At 42.4% G+C, this 27,399-nt stretch overlaps 1 protein-coding gene across 2 annotated transcripts in view; it reads left to right on the top strand.

The window, feature by feature from the left end:
- The window catches only part of KIRREL3 (kirre like nephrin family adhesion molecule 3), a 628,687-nt gene that overhangs the window by 511,648 nt on the left and 89,640 nt on the right, over nt 1-27,399 (top strand). For both annotated transcript variants that reach the window (XM_075280134.1, XM_075280132.1), the window contains exons 6-7: nt 7,944-8,094; nt 17,490-17,595. In XM_075280134.1, the coding sequence (XP_075136235.1) occupies nt 7,944-8,094; nt 17,490-17,595 (257 nt within the window). The remainder of the gene's footprint in view (nt 1-7,943; nt 8,095-17,489; nt 17,596-27,399) is intronic.

The following is a 27,399-nucleotide window of genomic DNA, read 5'->3' as shown; positions in this document are numbered from 1 at the left end:
AAGTCTCCACACACCTATATGGTGGTCTCTCCCTAAGGAGTGACAATATCCCCCGAACTATGTGCTATGATGTCTATGTGTAATGTAGATGCACCTACTTGTTAAAAATGTTGTGCACATATGTTACTTTAGAACCTTTATGTGCAATTTGCCCCTTTTTTGTTCAAAAAAGCGTAATTGTCTCTATTTTTGTTTAAAAAGGGGATAGTGCGCCTTTTTTATGCTGCCTGACATGACAGGCTTTTTATACTGCCCATGTACTGAAGGGCATTTGAGGCTTTTTATAAAAGGCACAAGTCATAAGTACAGCTTAAAAAGGATCTCCATTTAGGCCACGCCACCTTTTCCCGAACAAAAAGCAAAACTGCCGAGGGCAGCATAACATCTGGGAAAAAAAGGTGCAAATGCTTCATAAATGAAACACAGGGAAGAAAAAGACCAACAACAGCGCAAATTACATAAAAAAAGTGTAAGTAGCCTAATAAATGTGCCCCAAAGAGTTTATAACTGTATGTTACATATGGCATTACATAGGACTGCAGGTAACATCTATTACAGGGGAAGGCAACCTTTAGTTCAGTGCGCTGATTTAAAGGGATTCTATCATTAGAAACCCTTTTGACAATAAATACCTTAAGAAAGGCTATTCTTTTCTTACCTTTATTATTCTGATCTGCGATGCTGTTCCTTAGAAATATCTTTCTTTTTTATGTAAATGAGTTTTCTCACAACACTGGGGGCGTGAAAAAACTTATTTGAAAACTCTCCAGCGACGCCTCTGTCTTCTTCTCTGCCTCTTCTCTCATGCTCCCATCGTGTCTTCATCCAAAACCGCCGATTGTGCATGTCCGTCAGCCATTTTCCTGTGACCTCTCCTGTTTGGCCACACAGGGAGGACAGTGAGAGAAGGGGGAGAGTTCTGTACCTCAGCTCTAGCAGAGAATGGACGCTCCCTCTTCATGTAATTCTTGAAGATCCTGGGCTGGCTGCTATGCCAGTGAAATATGTCAGGAGTGCCACTCTTGGCACGCTTGCCAGGGGTTGCCGACCCTTGGTCTAGAGAATATCATCCCCACTTTGTAGAAAGATACGGTTTTGGAATTCAAAACATATATATTATTCCTATGGAAACACTGGCAAGTTTACCCAAAGGTATAATTGAAGCAGAAAGTCTGTGAAAAGGCTTTCTATGAAAAGCGCAGCAGGAAAAAACGCACTGCATTGCTGCCGTGATTTTTCTCTCACCACTTATTTGCTTTGAGCCACTACGTTAGACCTTAGCCTTAACCTTAACCCACAAAGACTGCTACATCTACATTTACAAATACCCTGTGCATCAGGACAGTGCAGCTTCCATTTCCATGTTTCATAGGGATGACACAGTGACCTGTGTACTTTATGCTTATTTATGATTATTGTGGGACACTACATGCGTCTTCTCCATGCCCCCACAGTGATATAGATAGATTCTGTATGAGTCGGGGTACACTTTCCAGATCTTATCAGGCTTCTAATGCTTAGTCTTCCTAGTTCTTGCTGCTTTTAAGTAGAATAATTTCAGCGGGGGATGATAGATGAATGATACAATGTATCTCTGCTGTAATAAGCGGTAATCATCCTTTATTGCTTCCTGGATGTAATAATCGTTCTCAGATTCATCAATACATAAAATGTGCCGAACGCCGGCTCCACCTGTGCTGTATGTCAGGACGAGGGCTGTTTAAGTGCAATCTGCTTTTAGGGGAGAATTGAAGGAAATGCATTGTATGAGGTTTTATATTTATTATTTATTTGGTAATGGAAAGCTGCAGGCGGAGATTTTGCCGGCACCAGCTATTTAGCATATTTATTTGAAAGTTAATATTTTTTTGACTGTGAATCAGAGTTAATGCTCCTGTAACAGCGGCCTGCAGGATGCTGTATAAATATGTGCGGGTGTGTACAAATATATGCAAGGCCCAGTAAGTAAGGATCCTAACCAGCAGAGAATGAATTGGAAAGATTTCATTGGCGAACCGTACAGTACGAAATCATTCATTTAAATCTATGGTTCACACCCCTCCTTCACAATGAGGCATCTTTTGTATGTACATTATGACCTGCAAATCGTTTTTCCTCAATTTATACAAAATAGTCAATTTGAAAAAACAAAGCTACAGTGTAAAGCATGGTGAGAGGGCTTACAGCAATAGACAATATAGCTAAACGTAAGTCAGTGATCACAGGCCAATGCTGAAGAAGATAAGTAGCAGGTTAGAAATGCCGGTATGCAGGGCTGTAAAGGGGTGCAGGTCAACAGGAAGAACTCTTACTCACTGCACATCTGGCAAAGTGCTGCCCTGACCTCATGGATGGTGCAGCCCTACCCACAGCCCCCCACAAAAGAAATGAATGGGAGGCTCAGGGGGACCAGGGTATACATTAGTATTAGTAATAATGTAAATAACATTTATTACTCCTGGATAACCCCTTTAAAGAGGACCTTTCATGTCCTCGGACACATGTGGTTTTATATACCGCTAAAAAGCCGACAGTGCGCTGAATTCAGCACACTGTCAGCTTTCCTATTATGTGCCCCAAGGCAAGAAATATCGGTGCTATTACCAATATCTCTTCATTCTCAGAAGGGCGTTCCTGACAGTCTAGCTGGGCTATAAGTAACGCCACTCTTGACAGTACTATCCGTAGGTATGTACTGTCAGAGGGGGCGTTCCTTACCGCCAAGCCATGATGCTAATCTGTGAGGAACATTGCCACTAAACTGTACTCGTCATCACTGAGTGGTAAGGAACACCCTCTCTGACAATAAAGAGCTATGGACAAGTACTGTCAGGAGGGGCATTCCTCACAGCCCAGGTAGACTGTCAGGAATGCCCTTCTGACACTGAAGAGATATCAATAATGGCGCGGATATCTCTTGCTCCGGGGCACATAACAAAAAAAAGCCGACTGTGCTCTAAATTCAGTGCACTGTCTGCTTTCTAGCAGTATATAAAACCGCTTGTGTCGTGGACACGAAAGGTCCTCTTGAAGGGAATACTAAATTCCCCCATGTGTCCATGTACCTAATAGTCATAGCCATAGATTTAAATGAGAAAGTCTAGAAGTCTTTTGAAAAAAGGGTCCATGTTGACTATAATGGGTCCATATTTCGTACATTGCAGTTTGTTGACCACATGAACTGAATGTAAAATAAGCTTGAATGAATAAGCTCTAAGGGTAAGTTCACACAGAGATTTTTGGTCAGGATTTTGAGGCTGTATCCGCCTCAAAATCCTGACCAAAAAGATGGTTCTCATTGAAATCAATGGGAGCCGCTCAGTTCTTGTTCCGGCTAATTCTTCAGGCCATTTCACTTCACGATTCAACCTGAAGACACTCCCTCCTCCTGACTAGGCCCATTCATTGGGCCTAATCTGGAGTGGAATGCGCGACTGGATGCCGATGCAGTGCAAAAATTCCTGTGTGAACTTACCCTAGCTGTTCACTAGCTAGCTAATACACCCTACCCCTTAAACTGGTGTCGTTGTCATAGATATTCAGTGACATCAACTGATTTTAAGATGTTGGCTGTGTACAGTGAATGTAATAGTACAGACACTACACAGTAATGTATGCAGTTTTCTGAAGTCTTAATATAAGAAACTGAGAAAACCTGAATTATCAGCAATATACCTAGCGCTGCATTTCACTATATATATAACTTTGTCTTTATCTTCTGCTCAGTAATACATATCAGTGTCCTCCAATTACCACACTAAGTGGGCACATGAAAGGCCGTTTAGCATATTCTGTATGATGCCAATTTACATATATTTATTGCTTGTTAAGCCTTGCTATATTCAGACAACAGGAGGCCTTGCTGGGTCCACTGAGGACACTGGATTCCTGCATCAGTCTAGAGTCTGCAGGGCCACCGTGATTTCTAGGCCTTGTACTACCAATAAATATGCATTAGATATGTTACGTGTGTGTTACATTATTCATATGGCCGAGCGGTGTGCTACATTGTACTTTAGGATGAATAAGTCAATGTCCATCAACGTCATCCTTCTACAGGCTCCACTGTATGAGGTATGCAAACCAATGAGAAGAAGTGAAAAGGAAATCCAACAAAAATGCATACAGTTCAGCATCTGTGGAAAGCTGGGTTACAGACATCAATAACAATACACATAAGAAAGACTTGGAATGATAATTCGCATAAAATTTTTGATTTAAAGGTAAAATATTTTTCAAGGCTGAGGCCCCTTGTTGCAGAAACGCAGCTTTTTTTGTTGCAGATTTTGCTGCAGTTTTTTTAGCCAAGGCCAAGAATGCCTGCAAAAGGAATGCGAAATATATAAGAAGTTCTTATACTTCTCCCTTCTGCTGAATCCACTCCTGGCTTTGACTCAAAAAAACCGCAGCAAAATCTGCAACAAAAGAAGGCTAAGGCCTCACATAGTGAGCTGCATCCAAAAGACCCTTGAAATAGACCACGGCGGAAACACATCAGGTTTTTTTCTGCAGTGTTTTTCTCAGAAAGCCTGCTGAGTTTTCCTCTGTGAACTTTTTGTCCCTATTATACCTGTACGGAAAAAGTCAGCGTTTCTGTTGGTATAATTGACATGCTGCGGTTTTCAAAAACGTGCAGAGTTTTCAAATCGCGGCTTTCCCGTTGCATATCTTTTTTCTACAGTGTATGGATGGGATTAACCAGAATCCCATCCACTTTGCAGGTAAGGTAAAGCGCAGTATAGGGCCCTGGCCTGAGACTTTATCCTGACTGAGGATGGACAAGCCCTATAGCTTCTCCTAGATCATGTTTAGGACGGATACAATTGTAACAAACCCTCACCTGGGAAAACAAATTTATTCTCTATTGGTTTGTAGCCTAGGAATGTTCCCATTCACTGGCATCAAGCAGAGATTATAAAAGTGGCAAAGAATTGAAAAGAAATGAAACCAATTCGGCAGCAGGGGAATAAGAGACTGCAGCAAGGGGCTGATGTTATGATGAAGATGGCATTGAGCCCGGGTGATGATCTTGTGCAAGGTCTGCAGCTTGTTACTGAATGAAAAGTGTCGCTATCACAGAACGCTCCTGAGATGAAGGATTTCTATAGTCAGCAGCAGCTGACTCTCCACTGCCAGGAGGTGTAAGTGTGTAATCAGGGCACAGGCTCTGCAGGTGCAGCCACCTCGGCAGGGCACTTACAATATGCAATCAGGCAAAATTGGCATCCCAGTGCGAGGCTCTCATCAATCAGCTGGAGAGTCATAGACTGTAGAGAGCCAAGTATGGCACCACGACCCAGTAACCATCTCCCTGCCATTACAGCAAGCAGCAGGAAATGTGAACTAACCAACATGGAGGTCAAACTCAAAAGTCTGGCAACAGAAGTCACTTGCTTGTGGTTGTGAGGTTGGTCCCAACTTCTGATCTGTAGGATCATTGTCTGACCACAGGGATGACCTGCATAGGATGTGTGAGGTCAATCCCAACATCAACATCTGACCTGTAGCATCAATGTCAGGTCACAAGGGTTACCTCCTTGAGATGTGTGAGGTCATTCCCATTATCTGACCTTTAGCATCAATGACTGGCCATGGGGGTCACCTACTTGTGTTGAGAGGTTAATGTCTGTCCAGAGAGGTCATCTTCTTGCGGTTGCTGTTCATGTTATTCTAGGTTAATGAGCAGATTTTTCTGAATGCAAGCTTAAAGGGGTTGTCCCATCACAAGGCTCCTATCTATACTGCTAGTTTGTGTGGATTTAAGACTTTTCCTAAATGCATTGCTTTATCAAAACTGCTTTGTTTGGCCGCTATCTTAATTTATTCACTTCCTTGTTTACACTCCGTTTCTATGGCCCTTGGGATTATCTGCTCATTTGTCAAGTGATGTAGCTGCCTGCTCTCAGGGGGGAGGGAGGGGCTGGGAGAAGCTCTGAGCTGTTTGAGAAGCTCGGCTACTTAAATGACACAGATAGGGGAGGTGAGAGCTCTGGGATTTTTGAGCTCTTATCAGTCGGTTTAATTGAATTTGGCTGATAAGGGCTGAGATAGGGAGTCCGTTACCTTTGTATGTAATGCAAACTGACTTAAATCCAGCTCTGCTACATCAGCTTCACACTGTGGTAATTCATTTACAACCAATCCCGTGCAAGTGAAACCCCGCCCACCTATGTGCCGAGAGAAGCAGGAAGTGAAGAAAGCACAACAGCCTGCAGGTTAGTGAACAAGCGTCATGGGAATACCCCTTTAAATCATACAGTGAGCTTTCAATAAGCCAGCATTGCTGCTCTATTTTTAAGGGGGATGCCAGATTACTGGATTTTCTGTACCTTGGATGTTTTTGAAACGAATTTGTGGCAATGTATTGCCCATACAACCTGCTATACTGGCTGGATAGGTAAAAGGCGTCTGCACTGGGTCTCTGCTCTGAACCATGTAAAAAACCTCTCCAGCAGATTTTCAGGACTGGTCATCCTTGTCAATTTTCCATTAACTGAATAAAATATTTGTACTGTTGCAAGAACATGTTACAGGCCAATTCCCATTCACTGACCTGTGTGTTTTTTTTCTCCTTTGGGTGTGTTCATCCTCTGGCTTTTGGAGAGGACCTTGAAGCAATCCTCCAACTCAAAAACTTTCTCCAATGACACCCTCTTGTAATGTGCAGCAGAACGCCAAGGACAGTGGTGTAACTAAAGACATGAGGGCCCCAGAGCTGCCAGTGTTATATTGTCTTTACCAGGGAGAGGACGGTCAGGGTATCAGGCCCAGTTTCACTTCCCATATAAAGAGGCCGCGTGCTATAATTTCAGCAATGGGTTTGTCCTTTACTGCTTCCTATCGAAAAAAAAAAAACAAGAGGCAGACGAGTGCTGGTTTTCGGACAAGATTTTGAGATGCCACAATGTGAATGCACCCTTAAATGGGTATTCTGAGCAAAACTTAAAAATTCTGATGCTTGTCCTCAACTGACTCCAAACAGCCTTGCTCATGTAGACCACATCCCTCCACTGCTGTATACTGCTTAGTCTGCTATATAGGGCATGGATGGGAGAAGCAGGATACAGTTCGTTTTGGGTGAATACCAAGAAGAAAGCCCTTTATATAATAGAATATCTCATTAAAACCAATCATGGAGCCAAAATTATTATTATAATTTTTTTTTTTTTTTTTTTTTTTTTTTAGCCCTTATGGTTGATTACTTTTTATGGAGACGGATCAGGTTGGCCGGGCTAATCCGCCTTCATTCCCTTATTACATTCCTGCATCATTTCTTGCTTTTTATTCTGAGTTTGTGTTTTCATCGTTGTCTCAATAGCCTTTAATAACCCATCTCCATGATGACATGGCTGTGCTGCCTCCATACTGTGCTATTCCCCACACAGCCACTCTCAGATAAACACATGGACGTCACTCTCATGGAGAGGTCTGTGGATGGCGGCAGAGCAAGAGATGTTCCTTCAAGGAAGTAAACAGATTAGATAGACACTTGTGATGAGGATCCAACACCTGGTCATGTGGAGAAACACCTGACTGCCAAATAAATAATTCATCGTGTCAAAGAGAGATCCCCAGCTGTTATGAAACTTCAACTCCCACCATGGTATTAGCGGTCTGGACATGGTAAGAGTTGTAGTATCACAACATCTGCTGATCTGTAGGACTACTTTACACAGATTCAGTGACTGTGTTGCTGAGCTGGTGTATCTAGGTTACAATGTGTAATACCATGTGTTGAACCACTTTATCTAAACCTAAAGTGTGATATTGTTGGCTAAGCTACTGTATATTACTCTATCAAGTGTAATACTATCTGTTGAGCTACTGTATCTAAGCCTATTATGTGTGACACTGTCTGCTAAGCCTTGGTATCTAAACCTGCTCTGTGTGATATGGTTTCATGATAAATTGGCTTATTTTGGAATGGTTTTTCTATATTACAGACTCAGTTACGGGATGGGAAGCGAGAGAGTATAATCAGTACACTCTTTGTGTCGCCATCTGACATTGAGAATGGGCAGACAATCACATGCCGTGCCACAAACAAGGCTGTCCCAGGAGGAAAGGACACAACAGTCACCATCAACATCCAACGTAAGTCACATCTGGCGGGTGCCGCTTTGTCTAAATGCAAAAAATACTATCACATCCAGAGTTTGTGTTTGCCATGCAGACACATCCATACAGAAACATTGTCCTAGGGTTCACGAAGAAATGTGGTAAATTCCATTAACCCAATGTCACTGGGACTTAGTAGATATCAGTTTATATATCCAAGAGGAGCAGCAGCAAAAAGTTAATAAGACTTGAGTGTTCGTCTTTCAGGTCAGTGACAAAGACCAAGAAGAAAATATCAAAAATAGGCACTAGTCCAATGTATGAAAAAAAGAGGATTTTTATTAGCCCAAAAGGACAACGTTTCAGTCCAACAAGTCTTGAGAAATTTCCCATGTACTCCAGAAATATTGCAATTTTGTGCTGGTTATAGAAATAATATCAGTTCAGAAGTAAATTAAAGAAGCAATCCAGCCTATATAGTGCCGCATAGGCTAATATTAAAAAGTATAAGAGTAATGTTGAGGCTATTGTGTATACCTGTTGCCTGATATGAGTTATCTGTCATATTGATTTTTTTTTTCCTTCTGATAATGTTGCCCTAATGCAAGCTACAATTCCCATGATCCCTCTGGTTTTGCAAAGACGGAGAGAAAAGGTTTATTACAATGCACTTGCTCTGTCCTGTGTCCCATGTAATGGCCAGCAATTGGTAACTCTGTCTCCTAACTCACACTCAGTATATTCCTATTTGATATAGTTTCAGTCTGGCTCTTCTGCCTCCTACTTCAAATTCATAGTTTTCTTCTCATCAACTCCTGTAAACGGAGGGCGCAGTGCAAAGCTGTGTGTTACAGGATACTGTACACTGAGACTCTGCACACAGCAGATTGAGAAGGTAATATGAGTGAATAAGGAGTTTTAGGCAATAAAGATTTGCCAGTTTGCGCAAGCAGTTTAGTTTGTTTGCCTTTTTCACGGTCTCCCTTATGTGCCACTTTTCTCTGGCATTTTGAGAGTTGGATCATTCATACTGATTATCTGGCAGACAATCTGCCACAACTGGGAAAGGAATGTGCAAATATCTCTTCCTTGGTGGTAAAGGGGAACTTGCTCTAGCACCACCTCTTAGAAGGTAGCGCCCTATAGATAAATCTGTTTTGGTACTATTCCGTTATCGGGCCAGCAGCAGCGCAGTTCAGCAGCAGCTTTCGGGACAGCAGTTCAGCAGCGGGAATTACAATGACATCTGAGGACTGCTGGCCCGATGCTTGTGCCCAGTAACCAGTACATCGATGACCCCCCTCCCCCATCCTTCTCCTCCTGCCAGTGCTGCCCCCCAGCTCTCCTTACATCTTCCCCGTACCCTCTCCCCGCCACACGACTAGGCCTCACCTCAGCGCTAGTACCGAGACCGAAAGGAAAGACACCGGGGCTCAATCCAGGCCCTGACAAGAAACACGCCGACTATAGGAACGGTGAGCTACGGCGAGCCGGAGGGACAAACTTTCTGCAGCGTCCGGCGGCTATCTAGTAGCATTCATTGCTCAAGATTTACGGTGAGGCCTATTACAGGGAGAGGGTACGGGGCAGATGTAAGAAGAGCTGGGGGGCAGCACTGGAAGGAAGAGGAGGATGAGGGCATCGATCGATGTACTGCCTACTACACACAAGCACGGCCTCTATCATCGGGCCAGCATCGGCTTAGTCATGTGGCGGGGAGAGGGTACGGGGTAGATGTAAGGAGAGCTGGGGGGCAGCACTGGAAGGAGGAGGAGATGGAGGGGGGGTCATTGATGTACTGGCTACTGGGCACAAGCATCGGGCCAGCAGTCCTCGGATGTCATTGTAATTCCCGCTGCTGAACTGAACTGCTGTCCCGAAAGCTGGTGCTGAAATGTGCTGCTGCTGGCCCGATAACGGAATAGTACCTCTGTTTTTCCTGAAACCAAGTAACATAATTTGGGAACAAGGCCAAGCCAGAATATCTCCTCTGTGGGGAATCGCTCAGGTAGATGCTTGTAGCAGTGCAGGAAACAGGGACACAGACACTGGATTGCACACAGGTTCAGGCTTTATTCACATGTAACGCAAACACTGCTTTTGCAAAGCCACAGGATAAACAAAACAAAACCCTTCTCGGCTGAGAAACTAACTTAAACGTAAGGAAACTTTTCCCTGACTATACAGGAGACTGGCTACCAGTCTCCCACTTTTGCAATAACAACGGGTGGCACAGTACCTGCTTTGGAGGTCCGGTCTGGACAGTTCAACTCTGTCAGTGTGGTGCCACCCTGCTAGTCTTCACACTCAGACTGTTATTAGGGCCTGATTAGTCAGCTGACCTCCCTGGTGTGAGTTTTTACCAAACACCCTTTAGCTGCCTGGCTGGGACATACCTCTCTTCCCAGACCACACCCTTCACGTTCTCACACCTCCAAAAATAAGAGAGACCTATTTGAAGACAATTTGATGACAGCTGTTTTGAGATTGTTCCTCCTCAGTGCGAACCAGTTTTATGTCCATTTTAGAGAAAAGAAAGCCTCTCCTGGAACTGGCCTCACCATGTAGGTAAGTTCACTCAGACTTTGACTGTAGATATAACTTGTTTCTTACGTCACTCCTGTAAGAGGGATTTCTTTTTCATCAGTTTTCGAGTCACAATGAAACAAAAGTACACGAGATTCCACCATGTCCAGACCAACCTAGTGCCTGATATGCAAAAGGGTCTTATATCTATCTTGTATTCTGGTTCAGTGGTACTTTCATATATAAGTTTCTGCCACCAACAGAACTTATATTTGTTTGAAATTTGTTTGAAAGCATAATCTATTTTGGCCCATATATTTAGCTATGGTATTTCCGTAACTATGATTATATGGAAACTGGTAGTGGAATATTACACTAGTGGAAAAAAAAAGCTAGCAGCACACATTGAAGTCAATGGGAGGCTTTATTTTCAGCGTGGAAAATTCCACACCAAATTTCTCACCATTTTCCTTCGTGTTAATGGACCCTTACCCTTTAATCTTGTAAGGATACAGCCTAATTTGGGTGTTAAAGGGAGTTTCCAGGCTAAAAATATTGATCTGGATCGGGCACTCCCACTGTTCAGCTGTCCTCAGCAGCTGATACTCAGTAAATGGAGCAGAAAGCTGGTAGCCTCCTTCTCTGTGTAGTGACCAGATCAGGTTATTTCAAATCAGTTTTCTTTCATTTTTAATAGGAGCTAATCCACAGTAACGCTATTTAGGCACTACACAGATAACAGAGCTATCTGCCTCCTGGTCCATTCGCGGTGTATCAGACGCTGAAACCACTGATCAGCGGAGGTGCTGGGTGTGAGATCACCACCAATCTGATATTAATAGCCTATCCTTGGAATACACCATCAATATTTTTAGTCTGGAAGACCTTTTTTAACACTAAGGCCCACGTGATTTCCCGCAGCAAAAAAGTGCTGTGGGAAAAACCACGGCAGTAACGCATCGCAGTTCTTCCATGCTGGTTATGGAAATCGCCAAGTGTCCGCATCACGGTTTTTACGGCAAAGTGGGCATGGGATTCACTATAATCTCATTTGCTTTGTTGTGACTGTAAAACGCCCATTTGTTTCCGTAGTGTTTCCGTAGCGAGCAAATTGCTGGGTATATGCCATGTAGGGCCCCAACCCAAGGCGTGATGGCTTTTTTTCCATCTCTGCTTTCCAAAATGCAGATTATTTTTTTTTGAGGACTTGGTGCAACAAGTTGCACTTATAGTTGACATCATTTTGGGGTACATATAATGTTTTGATTAGCTTTTATTAACATTTTTGTCGCTTTTTTTGGTGGACACATGATAATTATAATGTATTTATTTGTACACTTTGATTTTTTTTTATGTTAATGGTGTTCACTGTATGGGATAAAAATCATTATTTTTGGATACTTCAGACTGTTGATTTTTTTTTGTCTACATTATTCTTGAAATGTGAAAGCATTTTTTTTATTACTTATTTTTTATGCAGTTTTTCACTTCACTTTTTATTTTACAAGGGGACTTTAACCTGGGATTTCTTCATCCCCTGTACAATATACTGTGTTCACTATATGCTTAGTGCAAAGTAATAGTACAGTGCAGAGTGGGAATGGCCAGTTATAGTTCTGGAACATCTCTGCTCTGTGTCATACTGTTCCTCTATTATTCTTCAAGAATATCGATAAATTTACCTTCCTGTGTTCTGCCTCTGGGCTCTCATCTCTCAACACATGGGCCTGTGTATGGGGCCATAGAAAATAATGGATCAGTGTGCTTACTAGCTGTTAAAGTAACAGCTAACACACTGGCAAAGCAAACAGTCATGTGTACGGAGTCTTCTAAGAAACAATTCTCCAGAATTGTTATTTCATGGAGAATGTAAGAATTTACTAAAACGGACATGCCAGGAGAGAAGACAGGTCCTAGTTAAGTGAGGACACATCTGATACCAAATATCATTAAAGACAGGAGATTATAGTCCTGTCTCGCAGATCTGCTCCAACAAAATAAAGTGTCTTGTGCGTTTATTCCAAACTCAATATTTACTGTATTTTGGGTGGTTTTAGAAAGGAGTGAGGGACACCCCATATCCAAAACTCATGGTCTAGTTTCCTCTCCAATAGAGATGAGCGAAAACTGTGTGATCGAATAGGTATTCGATTGAATATCAGGGCGTTCGAGGTATTCGTTTCCAATTGAATACCACGCGGCTTACGCAGTAAAAATTCGTATCCCCTCCCACCTTCCTTGGTGTGTTTTTTGCACCAATAACTGTGCAGGGGAGTTGGGACAGGAACTACGACAACGGAGGCATCGAAAAAAATTGAAAAAACCCATCCCTTCCAAACCAAAATCCAAAATCAAGGTCAGTGTCTGGGTCCTCAATCCAATCCACTGCATCAATCCCACACAATGAAAGTGATGCTTCTGGAACTACCATTTTAGGGGCTAACAATTTTAAAGGGGCTAACACTCTGCTGCTACAAGGCTCAACTCACCAAAAGGGCCTAAAACTCTGCAGGTAGAAGGCTGAAGTCACATCAAAGGCCTCAATCTCTGCTGGTAGCTCAGCTTAAGGGCCTCTAACTTAATTTGGAAGGGCTCATGTTAAGGGCCAGAGAAGTGAATTTTGGAAGGTCTTACCACATCACACACTCACACACACAATGACAGTTCAGGGTGGGTACTGTTGGATTTCCCATTGCCTATTCCATCTGTGGTTGTCATGGGCAACGTGATTTAAAGGGGTGCTTGGTAATGTTTTTTTAGCTTAAAATTTGGGTTTCTGTCTATCCAATTGGGGAAGAAAGAAGGTTTCCAGGTATTTTCCCATTTTGATAGAGGTTATTTTGAGTGTAGAAAGTGTGTAGTTGATAGGCTGTGATGGTGGGGTAAAACTGTGACTTGGGCATGTTAGATGCCCCCAGGCATGCTTCCCCTGCTGTCCCAGTTGCATTGCAGAGGTGTTGGCATCATTTCCTGAGGTGTGATAGTGGACTTGGTGACCCTCCTGAGTCGAATGGTGGGATCCCCTGAAACGAAGCATTTTTCCCCATAGACTATAATGGGGTTCGATATTCGTTCGAATAGTCGAATATTGAGCGGCTATTCGAAACGATCAACGAATATCGAATATTTTACTGTTCGCTCATCTCTACTCTCCAACAAGCAGAGTCCTTTGTTTCCTATGTTGTTACTTTAAGAGTTCCAGAAGTTTTGTTAATTAGTTTTGACCTGAAGAAATCCTCCTGTCATTGCTTCTTCATTGTAATAGTTTCACAATAACTCTCTGATCGATTTGCCTCTTACATTCACTTAATTACACATGTGAATGGAAGAGAGAAGGATTAGCTATCCGTGCAGAAACCGATGACATCAAATCATTGGATCAATGGAGATGTTTTCGGGTAAAGGAATATAAGTCTCAAATTAATATTCCATTCAGTATTACATGGGTGACAAGCACCCATTACAGTAATGTCAAACAGCTTTCCATTGAACAGAAATACTATATAATACAGACTTCTTGCTTCCAATGCCTCTTCTTTCAGCTATTAGGCTCCATTCCCACGGAGTAACGCGACGCGCATTCAGCCTCCCATTGATTTCAATGTGTAGCGCCGGTAAGCCGGCACACATTGAAGTTGAATGGGATCTGTTTTGAGCGCTCACACTCTGACACGTGTATACGTGTCTGAATGCATGGCGCGTTACTCCGTGGGAACAGAGCCTTAGGCCAAGGCCCCATGTAGCAGGCCGCAGCAAAAAAGCAATGCAGGAAAACTGTGGCAGAAACGCATTGTGGTTTTTCCCGCAGCGCCTTTCACAGAAAGTCCGCAAAGGTTTCCTATGTGTACTTTCTTCTTCAATTATCCCTATAAGGAAACACCAGTTTTTCTGTAGGTATAATTGACATGCTGTGATTTCCAAAACCACGACAGTTTTGGAAATTGCAGTACGTCCGCTATGCAAATTTTCCTGCAATGTGTGGATGGGATGTTTCTTTCCGCCACAGCCAAACTGCAGCGTTTACATCAGATGGGGCCCGGCCTTACTCTAGGTATCAGTCTCAACATTAGCCCTGGCATTTTAATCATGAACCAGAATGCTCTGGAAGAGCAAGGAGTATAAATGGTAAGAGAAATGTAGGACTGGGAGGGATCAGACATTTAGAAGTTCAGTTCTTGAATGGAAAGTGAATTTTCAGACGATGTTAATATTTTAATAGTCTCAGATTTGACTCAGAATAAAGTCTCTGCAGGATAGTCTTATACCAAGAATTTAGCCCTGATACCGGCCCTTGAGCTCTGCGGGGCCACATAATTTCATAAGAGCATAATCAGACCTGGTCCTATAAAGTGTTTTCTAGAAACTGCAGGGTTACATATCACCACTGTGCTGGATGACCATTAACTGTTCCGGTCACTGCAGGGGGAACGAAACAGCATAAAACCGTATGAGCCTTCGGCCAATTATCTTGGCCAGTACGACTGTGGGGTGACCATTGCGGCTTCCCATATATATAGCATGTAGCTGGGATCTTGTCCATCCTTATCTGTGAATATTCCGAATTCCGCCCCGTCTCCTCCGCAGAACAATGGTATTTATAGCCGTGCTGCACTAATAACCGACCGCACAGGAATTGCCGGGCATTAAACAGCATCTTCTTTTCGGGACACACTAATTGGATGGATGAAAGAGGCAACAGCTATCAGAAGACTTTGAAATGAGATTTCGAATAAAGATCTCGCTTGCTCTGAATTGCTTGTGCGGAAAAGCAATTAAAAATGCTATTAACGGCTACGAACTGCATCTGGAACGGAAGAACACACGTAGGAAAATAATTATAATTAACCCCGTTATTCCTGGCAAACAGTTACATGGAATGTTGCGGTCTCCTCCTCAGAACCAGCCGGCTCCTCCCGGGAATACACAGAAACGAGGTTTTTTCTTTTCCGTTTTATTATTCATGTACAAAATTAAATCCGGTCACAAATGCTCATTATTATAACTGGCAGGCGCCGAACGCAAACAGCATTAATCAAAGACATGCTAACCCAAAGACATGTTCCCCTACACCGCTAGTGGTGACGGCCACAGTATATGCAACATGGCACTTATTATCAGGTTACCAAAGGATGTGCTGGAAGAAAAAAAATGAAAAATTTGCCAGTAAGTTATACATGTTCCTGGGAAAGCTGCCGTGTTCTAAACAACAATTCTGCCTGTGATGCTTCCGGCTTCTGCAAAAGTAAGCAGATGTGAAATACAAGACTCTGGGAAAGCTGGGTAAAAATTAATGAGAGATGTAATGGCAGACATATTGTGTGTCCAGTTTGCCCAGACTATTAAGAAGCAAATCTGACTTGGTACAGCCGAATAAATCCCTCAATATATTGCAGCTGCTTGGGGAGCCATAATGGCAGTCATATTGGTTATCATCCAGCTTTTTTAGAGTAAGATCAAATACACTTTTGAACAGAATTTTAATAACTTGAGCCAATTCAGTAACACATACCTGACTGTACTTGTCACATGATGGCAACAAGCTGCCTATGGAAAGGGACTACAAAGATAATGGAAAAACACATTATTAGGTCCATACTTAGACAACGCCAAAATAATAGTGAAGGCGTAGAAGACTGTGGAGTAGTATAGAGAGCAAGGAAAATGGGTAGTTTATCTCCAGCCCCTTCACTGCCCTGGGATAGTGTGGTTTGACCCATTTAGTGAGAAAAAGAGGGGTAATAGGGGTTAATAGAAGTGAGTTGTGATTAAAGGAAGAGATACTGGTGATTAACCCTCACCTGTAATGTTGCAAATGGTAGAGTCTGGAGAGTTATAAACTTATTCCTTCCTCCTCCTCTTCCTCTTGACAGCCCTAACCAGAGCGTTTTCCCGCCCGCCCTCCCCTTTTGCATCCCTGGTTGTTGTTTTATGTTTTTTACGAATTTGTTCAGTACTTGAGTTAAGTCACAGCTGGCAGTAAAAGTAAGAATGTCGGGATGATGGCGGATTTGCTCACAGGGAACACATCCCTGCGGCCGGCATAGTGCGTCTCCCGGGTCAGGATGACGTAGCCGCGTAGGCGTGGCCTATTACGTCACAAGTTATTTACATAATTAAAAGTTGACGTTGATTGGTTAACGTAAGAATTAATAAAGCTGTGGCCGACCCCGTCCACTTGAGTTTATATGGTTGTCAGAGTCGTTATTTCAAGAAGGGGGGAGATCACAAGGTGGGAGGTGGTTAGTCTACACAGGCTAGTTTTCTGGCATAGATCGGTGATAACGTGGTACACATTTGGCACAAGACCCTTTTTGTTCCAAATGTGCACCATATCCCGCTTTCCATGAAAGTGGGCAGAGGGGGGTCAATGAGCAGGGTGGTGGATACGTTGACCTGACTTATTTATTATAACTCATGCCAGTTTTCTGGCAAGAGTTATACTCCAAATTTAGGAATTTTATACTGGAAAGTTAGGAACTGGCCGTTGATCTCCATTATGGTGTATGGCATGCGCCTGAGTTATTGAGAGCCCGGAGCCTCTTGATAATTTGGCCTATCTTGTGCCTGTCACTAGTGTTAATAAACCTAGTGCAAAATCTGTCTCAGAGTCCTCCTTACACCAAGTACTACTTATAATACATATGTTGAAGAGAGGATGTTGGACCCCCTGAGATATCTCGTCCCTGGAGCAGCTGTACAACCCTTAAAGCGAATCTTTTGCTATCAAATGAAATGGATCAGATGTTACCCTGAGCAAGCTTCTGCCGGGACATAGGCTGCTCACTCCGCCATACTGTACATTCTCATAGCTATGTAAATACAGGCGAATTGACATGTGCTCTTATGCAGTTACATACATGTAATGGGAGCCTTCAATGACCTTGTACCATGTTTTGTAATTACAGATCCCCCATTGGTGAATCTCACGGTTGAGCCTCAGCCCGTCCTGGAAGATAACGTGGTCAAATTTCACTGCTCTGCCAAAGCAAACCCTGCAGTAACCCAGTACCGGTAAGTTGTACTGACTCAATCATAAATAGAAACAATATTGTAACATTTGGTTTTGTATAAGTTGGCATTATTTTCACATTGCCCATTGGTGGGTGTAGGCCAAATACGTTGCAGGATTCTCATCATCTCTAGAGCCATACTATGCCAATAAATAAGGTCAAATGGGGAACATTAAAACATTTTTTTTTAATTTATCACCCCCCAGATTTGCCTGGGCATTGATCTAGTGCTTTGTATTTTACTGTGGCTGGCCATACATTCATTCTGAGAACATGGCGCAGAATATATATATATATATTATAAATAAATGTGCCCCTTTTGTTGATGTGAATGCCCACATAAGACATCTACAGTGCAGACACATTCCCTGTATGACTCTCATATAGAAATAAGTTTGATTTCAAGGGAAATTGCAGAAATTCTCCTTTTTTCATAACTGCTCGGCGCCTTCACAGGCTTCCTTTAAAGAAAAATACAACACACAGTATAATTAAGCTGCCAGAAAACTACACAAGGTATGCAAGGTTCCCATCCCCCTCCAGAAATCCCAGCTTATATAAAAAGAATTCTGCACCGAACGAGGAATATAATGAATGGTTCTCTACCCCCTCTTCTCTTTATTCCACATCTTACAATTATTCTCATATATGAACTGCGCTCATTTTTCATCTCTAAGATACAAAAAGGCCTTAAAATTGCAGCCACTTCATTCTAAACAGCGAGTTCTGCAGCTGGCCGCTCGCAACGAGGCTGTGATGTATCTGCACCATTAAATCCTGGCTAAAAATAGGATCCCGCGGCACATTAGTAGATATTGTGCCAGGTATAGGAGATGGCGAGCTATATGTGCTATTCTATAGAGAACATAGTGACTGGAAACCACAGGAAATAACACTACAGGGGTTAATCGGGGTCAGACAGTACAATCATATGTGTGAAACATATTCAGCCTGTCCCTTTAAGAAAGATATACAATTGTATAAGTGGTAGATGTAATTAGTTCCAGTGTATTCTCTGAAATTGACGCTGATATACAACAATGTGCAAATGTTTTAGGCAGGGGGAGTCTGCAAAGTAGAATTGGTAATAGTTTAGTTAACAAAATTACGATTAACAAAATCAAGTGAACAAAAGCGAAATCTAAATCACATTAATATTCAGGGTGACCACCTTATTCTTTCAAAATACCATCAATTCTTGTAGATGCACTTAACACACAGGAAGGTTGTTCCAAACATCTTGGATAACTAAACATAGATCTTCTGTAAATGAGACTTGGTCAAATCCTTCTGTCTCTTCATGTCATCTCAGACAGACTTGATGATGTTGAGATCAGGGCTCCGTGTGACCATATCATCACTTTCAGGACCCCTCCTCCATAGGGTGGTCTCATCAAATATTAATTTAGTTTAGATTTCTCTTTTGTTCATTCATTTTGATAAAATATTACGGTAATACTTTTATTTTTTGAAAGCATTCTTACTTTACAGTATTTTTCACGCCCACCTACAACTTTTGCACAGTATTGCATATGCATGTGTATCAATAATATTTTCAGTCTGTCTGTCCCAGATATGTGTTCACGGTGGTTGTCACATTTTTTCCCTATCACACAGGGAAATAGTTCAAATAGAAGTACGATTGACGATGACAAACATTTGTAATGTGCTTTTCGTATGGGGACTTAGGGTCAGTGCACACATAGTTATTTGGTGCTGATTTTGACGCTGAATCCGCCTCATAATCAGCCTCCAAAAGAAGCCTCCCAATAGAACTCTATTGGGAGGCTTTTTTTCTAGGCTGATTTTGAGGCAGATTCAGTGTCAAAATCAATGCCAAAAAACTCTGTGTGCACTGACCCTTAAGGAGCCTTCACACGGAGTTACGCTCCACTCATTCTGAACGTAAAACTCGTTCAGAATGAGCACGTAAAAACCAGATCCCATTGATTTCTATGGGTGCCGGCATACGTGCGCTCCCCATTGAAATCAATGGGAGGCTTTTTTCCCTTTTGCTTTCAATGTGATACGCGTGTAAAATGGAACCCATTGCAGTCAATGGGATTCTTTTTTCAGCGCTGATTCTTTACTCGAGTTATTGTGGCAAAATCAGCGCCACAAGCTCTGTGTGAATGTACCCTTAAAGTGCAAGTAGTGTTGTAGAGTAAGGGAGTTACTGGCTGCAATACAGGTGCTCATCCCCAATCCCCACTTGGGTCAGTTGTTTGTACAGGGATTAAACAATAAAGAAATGTCTGTCCACTTATGGTATTGTTCTGTCCATGGCAACACATGCTGGCAGTGCATTCATACAACTACATACATACAATGCATTCATACAACTTGGCTGTGACTCTGCATGGATGCTGAGGAATGTGCTTCACATACTTCTGAGTATGTCTTTATTATTGCAGAGGTTTAGCTAGCAGGGGGCTGGCGGGCTATGTGACCAACAAGCCATTCTGCCTCAATCAGGGTAATGTAACTGGATGATGCCATGTATCATTGGTGTGATAAGCAGGTAGAAGGAAGACGTTTCCCAGGCTTCACACCATTCACTGCCTCCTGGGAAGTTTAATGGCTATTATGGAGTCGCCGCACAGATGACTCAACACCATCATATACATAGAATGGTTACCACTAAAAGCAGAAGAATAAAGACCTGACATCACTTACATGGCGACTTCACTGTCAATGGAAATACAATAATCTCAACAGTTGCTTCTTAGACATTAATGGCAGTATTCTGCGTATGTTTTTGGTGCCAGTCTCCAGAGTTGTTGTCACACTCCATTCATGGATCCTAAAGCTCTGGACAACTCAAGAAGAAGAACGTAGAATACAGTAGACTCATGGCCATAGATTAAACCAAGGGTCTCAAACTGGGGCCGGGTAAATGGGCCTGAGTGTGGACCAATACAGTTTGCTGAATTATTTTTATATTAAATATATTGGAGCAACAAAAAAAAAAAGAGTTTGCAATAGTCTACATACCATTATGTGAATATGTAAGGGAATGTGACTGGTCTACACCAAAGGTACTGGTTGTCAAAGACAGAAATGTCAGACCAAAAACAGCTTTTCTGTATGTCGGCTTATGCACCATTACAGAACATGGCGGGACGGAGGGAACAGTCACTCATTGCTCATGACCACTTTGTGCTGGACGAACCGTTTTCTCCATCTTAAATACGTAAATGAATGACTGTCTGCACAATCTCGAGCAATTTCCTGCCCATTGAAGCACATTATCTCTGTGGTGCTGCTTGGGAGTATTTGTAGCCGCTTCTTCACAACTCTAAGTGGATTCGTCTCAGGTACAGTTTATTCTGGAAGGGGGCCTTTACTTTAGATTCCGTTGTCACACTGCATGCTGAGTATGGAGCTTAAACCCTTTTACTATGAATCAGAATGAAAAGGACCCCGCAGCTTGGCCTTGCCTCTAAACTTCAGCCCTTCCAGCGATAGGAGAGTGGATAATCTTTCCAGCCGGTTCCGTGCACACTCCCACGTACTACCTATATTGACGCGGCAATAAATTGAAAGCACTCGAGTGTGTAATACCCAACATTATTAAGAGGCGCTGTGTAATTTAAGATAAGTTTAATAGCTTTGCAGATGTAAGACCCCAGAGCCGGGTATAAAATGCAAAGCAACCCTGTATCTCCGCATCCACAACATGTGCTGTATTCATTAGGATCTAACAGGTGGGAGGAGGGAGAAATCTCAAATCTTTGCTGACCCTCTCAGGATTGCAAGGTGTAAAGGATTCCATTTCTGTGATTGATGCCCTCGCTGCTGAGATCTGACGCCTAGAAGTATTTAAAAAAAAAAAAAGTGTAGATTGCAAGTCGTGTTTCTCCCGCCTCCGATCTCATCCATCAGCTCTCCTTATGAAGAAACAAGCAGTGAATATTGTAATGCGGTGGCCCCAGTGCTTTCAGCGGTGCCTCACACAAAGGTTAATTGATATTAATATCTATCCCAGTCTTCCAAGGACTGGATTATGTCATGGGAAACACAATAAATGAAGATATTGGCCCATGTTTACTAATCGTTACATATTGTAAACTTAAACAAGTAGTCTGAAAGTGGTTGATAAATCTGCTGTATCTTTAGACTGCCTAGTTTACATTTATATCACCTTTTAATTGGCTTACTTTGAGCCAGAATTTTGCATCACAATTGTGGCAAAATTTGAGCATGTTTCGGCGCATTTCAGGCTGTTTTTTTGGGGGGGATTTCGTCTACAATTTTGCTTGAAAAATGCAGAGAGAAATGTCCCGTGATCAGCACTTTTGTATCCTCATTTTTTGGGCAGAAACTGGCGGACCTCATTATAGTCTATGGGGTCCATGGGTTTCCAACAGTAAGAGTAAGTTCACACGGGGTTTTTTGGTCTGGAACCTGAGACCAAAATACGGGTAGCTGCGACTGGATGCCGGTGTAGTGCACTCCGCTCCGGATTAGGGCCTAATTGGGAAGGAGTGTGTTCAAGCGGATGTCACGAGGCGAATCTGCCTGAAAGAATGAGCATCTCGCTTCTTTTTCCGGGAGCGGGAACAAACGGCACCCGGAAAAGAGAACTGACCAGCTCCCATTGATTTCAATGGGAGCCGTGTATTTGGTCAGGATTTTGAGGCAGATCCTGACCAAAAAACCCAGTGTGAACTTACCCTAACCGATTGTTAAGCAGATTGGGTTTCCTTTTTTCGGGTCCCCAAACGGACCGAAAGAATGGAAACCTGAACAGACGTGTGAACCTAGAGTCAACTGCATTTTCTTTTTGGGAAAATTCAAGCCCACATGTCTGGCAAGTCAAAAATTTTAAGCGGAAATTAGATATGCCAAGATGCACCAACATCACCACATTTACAACCAATCTAGTTGTTAACTACAATATTAAAATATATGTAATAGACACTTGGCTTTAGCTTCAAAATTATCTAAAAACCTGCTCAAAATCTGAATGTGAATGGGCACCCTAAGAGCGTATTAACATATATCAGTCCTGTCTCACAATTTAGCAAACGTTTGGTATCTTCTGGTACATATGTACAGTATTGATATGGATCATGCTTATATAATCTATGCACCATTTTATTTTCTCTTTGAGAAGTGCTTGGCATGTTAGGGACTGTCAGAAGGTTTGTGCTCCAGATTCTGCTCCCTTGTCACCTTTCTCGCACTGTTAATTATAATTAATGACAATATTAAGGAGGTCTTTCATGAGCTGGTATAACACTGGGGCGGTTCTTGATTAATGGCTCTGTGTATTGGGAGTTTGCAGGATGGTTTTGCCGCCTGCCCTGCCCCTTTGTAATGTGTGTCACTTATGGATCTTGTGATACAGAGAATATTTCAGTCTATGGCAATGAAACGCAGCTCTTCCGTGTTAATAATACCTTTGCCCTATATATTATATAATGAATTGCGTTGAAATTGCTGCAAGAAGCAGATCTATGCTGCACGTGGCATGTGGGATTAAGGACTGGCATCTAACCTTCTCTGCGCGGGTTCATTCTATGTGAAACAAAACGCGCTGGGAATCCTCTTAAATTAGTTAGTTGCATTTAAATGCTGAATATGGAGCTCGCTAATTAAATTAATCCATCAAGACGAAGCGGGGTCGACAGTAAATACTTTTTACTCGTCTTGTTAATATTCAGCTGGACTGGTTTATTTGCACAAGCTCTGCTGTCCTCCTTAGTAGCAAAATTTAGCGCTGCCATTGTGTTGATGAGAAATTTATAATCATTGTAGACTTAATGTTGGTTGCGAAGACCTCGTGGTCAACGGAGTGTAAACTTCGAAAGCAGCAAGGACATTATTCAATTGTAAGGGGCAGCTGTGTGCATATGGTGTTTAGATGTTATTAGATCTCATAAGTTCATGCTGCCACAGTGTTCTTTTCAGTGGGAATCATCGGACCATCGGAGAGTACCAAGCATTGTACTTTGGCAGTCTCTGGCTGTCCCCATCCCTGTGGATAGCGGGTAAGCTATTGTGACTGGAATCTCCCTTACGCTAGGTTCACACTAATGTTTGAGTTTCTACTTGAGGACCCCCCCACCCCCGAATGGAAACCCAATCTGCTGAAAAACACGGTTACCCTTGGAAACCCGCAGACCCCATACACCATAACCACTCAGCTATATGATGTATGGGGCCGCCAAGGTTTCTGCCCAAAAAGGGTGTAGAAATGCAAGCAGGACTTCTCTTTCCACATTTCTAAAGCAGAATAGGGAATGGAGAGCGAGCACTAGTGTAAACCTAGCCTTAAAGATTGTGAAAGCCCATCCTGACTTAGGGTCCATTCATATCACATTTTGATCATCAGTTTAACTGATCAGTTTTGCAAAAATCAGTTTCTGTCTGTTTTTGGAAAGAATAAGCGTGTTTTGTCCTACTTTTCTCTCCTATAGTAACTGATTTGTTTTTAAGGCCAGGGCCGCACGTGTCTGAAACGCCGCGATATACCTGTGGCGGAAACGCCGCTGGAAAAATTGCGATGTTTTACAGTAACTGCAAAGTTGATTTGGTTCTTGCGAATCCCATGCCCACTTTGCGGTGAAAAACACAGCGTGGACACGCCGGTTTTAGAAATCGTAGCATGTCAATTATATCTACGGAAACACCGGCAGTTTTCCCATAGATATAACTGAAACAGAAAGTCCGTAGAGGACAACTCAGCGAACTTTCTGTTTAAAGCACAGCGGGAAGAATTGCGATGCATTGCTGCGGCAGTTTTTCCCATAGTGCTTTATAGCTGTGAGTCGTCCCATGGGGCCTTAGGGCCCCTTCACACGGAGTATACGCTGGCTGATTCGGAACGTGTAAACATTCTGAATCAGCGGCGTTTAAAACAGATCCCATTGCTTTCTAAGGGAGCCGGCATACGTGTGTGCTCCCCATAGAAATGCATGGACTGCTTTTTTCCATTCATTTCTATGGGGAGCACACGTATGCCAGCTCCCATAGAATGCAATGGGATTTGTTTTAAACGCCGCCGATTCGGAACATTTACACATTCAGAATAAGCCAGCGTATACTCCATGTGAAGGGGCCCATAGCCTAACAGTGTCCAATGGTCATCCGTCTGCTTTAGTCTTTTGCACCAATTTTTTTTATCCGTAAAACTGATTATCACAAAACAATGTAAGTGGCCCTTAGACAAGTTTAGAGTTATTGATACAAATTATTTTGTTAAGTAAGTGCAAGGCAAATTGATATGGAGCCTTCACCACAAGCCCCCAGTTATTGCTCTCAGTTATCAGACAAGCCGCATTTGCAATTGCTCGGAGCCATCTGATGTAGTGAGCACAGAATGCAATCAGCCGCCTCCGGATATGTGACGATGCCAATTGTTGTGGCTGGAAATGGCTGTTTTCCCACTTTCTGTAGTTATGATTTAATAGCATATGTTTTGATAATCAACAAAAAACAAGTGTTCGTCGACTGAGATTAAGTAAAACGTTACAAATCTGTCAACACATTGTAGTCTATGTAGCAACGCTCCACCTCTGATGAACACTGACTCTGGAAGACACAAATGCTATCACCATCTTGGCTATTTTTCATTTCTTGGCTCATGGAAAATGTTGTTCACGGAGCTAATATTTTTAATCTGTTTCTTCATTTAGTATGTTGTGTGTATGTTTGTCTACTGTGATTATTTAATTAGTTTGGATCATTACAGTGGTTGTCTACTATGGACAATCCCTTTTTGGTATAAGCGTCCTCCAGTAATAAGATGGTACCATGGAATTCTGCTGCTAGTTTAAGGTGGTGCGGGTGCACACCTTGCACTGTTGGACTGTTGCACAGAGAAGGCTTAGGCTAAGGCCCCACATTGCGGAAACACAGCTTTTTTTGTTGCAGATTTTGTTGCAGTTTTGTAAGCCAAAGCCAGGAATGACTACAAAAGGAATGGGAAATATAGAGGAAGTTCTTATACTTCTACCTTTTGCTCAATCCATTTCTGACTTTGGCTCAAAAAAAAACGCCATTTCTGCAATGTGAGGCTTTAGGCTGAAGCCCCACGTTGCAGAAACACAACTTTTTTGTTGCAGATTTTGTGGCTGTTTTTTTAAACCAAAGTCAGGAGTGGCTACAAGAGGAATGGAAGATATACAGGAAGTTCTTATACTTATTCCTTCTGCTTAGTCCACTCCTGGCTTTGGCTCAAAAAACCACAACAAAATCTGCAACAAAAAAACTGTGTTTCCGCAATGTGGAGCCTCAGCCTTAGCCTTAGACCCCATGATGCGGAAACACAGCTTTTTTTGTTGCAGATTTTACTGTGGTTTTTTAAGCCAAAGCCAAAAATGGTTATAAAAGGAATGGGAAATACATAGGTATTACGTATACTCCTCCCTTTCATCTCAATCCACTCTCAATCCACTAGTTTTGGCTCAAAAAAACTGAAGCAAAATCTACAACAAAAAAAGCTGCCTTTCCGCAATGTGGGGCCTTAGCCTTAAAGAGATTATGCCATGTAAATTACTTATCACTTACGATAGAGGATAAATTGCTGATTGGCGAGGATCTTAATTGTCGGACCTCCACTAACCAGCAATACATCCTCTATCCTGAGTTTTTAGTTTTTGGGATTTTTTTTCGCTGTAGCACAGTGTATGGACCTGGAAACTTCTCTTTGAAAAACGCTAGTGGTTTTTGAAGCGTTTTTTGTCAAAAACTGCGCCAAAAAAAATGTCGTGGTTTTTCTGCCTCCCATTGACTTCAATGGGTTTTTACCAGGCGGAATCCACCTGAAGATAGGTCATGTCGCTTTTTTTCCGCTAGCTGAAAAAAAAAGTTAGCAGCTGCCATTGAAATGAATGGGAGGCGTTTTTGCAGGCGCATTTTGAGGCGATTTCCACATTACAATCCGCTGGCAAACTAGCCCTTATAAATCTTGTGTTCCGTTCAGCTTAGGTCATTTATTAAGACCAGTGAGTCTTAATAAATTTGCTACAATGTGTCATGAAATAAAAAAACTCAAATTCACTTTAAGTTGAAGCATCCCAAAGTTATTATACCATAAAGTGACATATTGATTTAGAAAAATGGGGCCGTGTTCTTTGGGGTTAATTACTGTACATGGACAACCTATACCCGGACAACCCCTTTTACCTTTGAGGCAACCACAGACAACCAACATACACCCAAATATTGATTCCAGCCATTTGCAAAAGTCAATTCCGCCAATATTCTAAGCGCTGTGATTGGATAACTAAAGCTGCGCTTCCCTGCCTGAAGAGCGGCCGCAACGTGAAGGCAATCGTTAATGTTGGTAACACAAGCTGCCATTTTATTTCGAGCAATCATCGATTCTTACAAATAACGCTTGAACAAGCGATGTAAGCAGAAGTAAGGCCGTTAAGAAAAGCAGTAAAGCAGCTTCTGCCGCCACAGAAGGGAAACATTCCATTATTTACAATGTGCGAGGAGCCGACAGATGAAATGGCGCATCCGTAATCTGCATACCTTCCTGAGCATAAAATACCCGGCACCGCTGCCATCGCTTTAAATGAAACCGCTCTGGGTCTCCTTGCAGCTGGAACGTCCCATATAATGTCTGAGCCACCGCTATTAAATCGTGTTTATGGACTTATTAAATGAAGCTTAGAAAATGAGCTGCAACTTCCTTTCTATTTCCTTACAGTTCCAGAATCGGAGACAAATAAGCAGATTGAAGACATTTTCGTCCCTATCTCAGCGGCTGGGAGGACCATGCGCGCCATTGATTACACAAATACAATATACAATGAATATTTCAGCCAGTAATCTCGCTTCTCCGGGT

This window comes from Leptodactylus fuscus, chromosome 6, assembly GCF_031893055.1.
Source record: "Leptodactylus fuscus isolate aLepFus1 chromosome 6, aLepFus1.hap2, whole genome shotgun sequence".
Classification (NCBI taxonomy): Eukaryota; Metazoa; Chordata; class Amphibia; order Anura; family Leptodactylidae; genus Leptodactylus; species Leptodactylus fuscus.
This window is presented reverse-complemented; position numbering and strand designations above follow the sequence as displayed.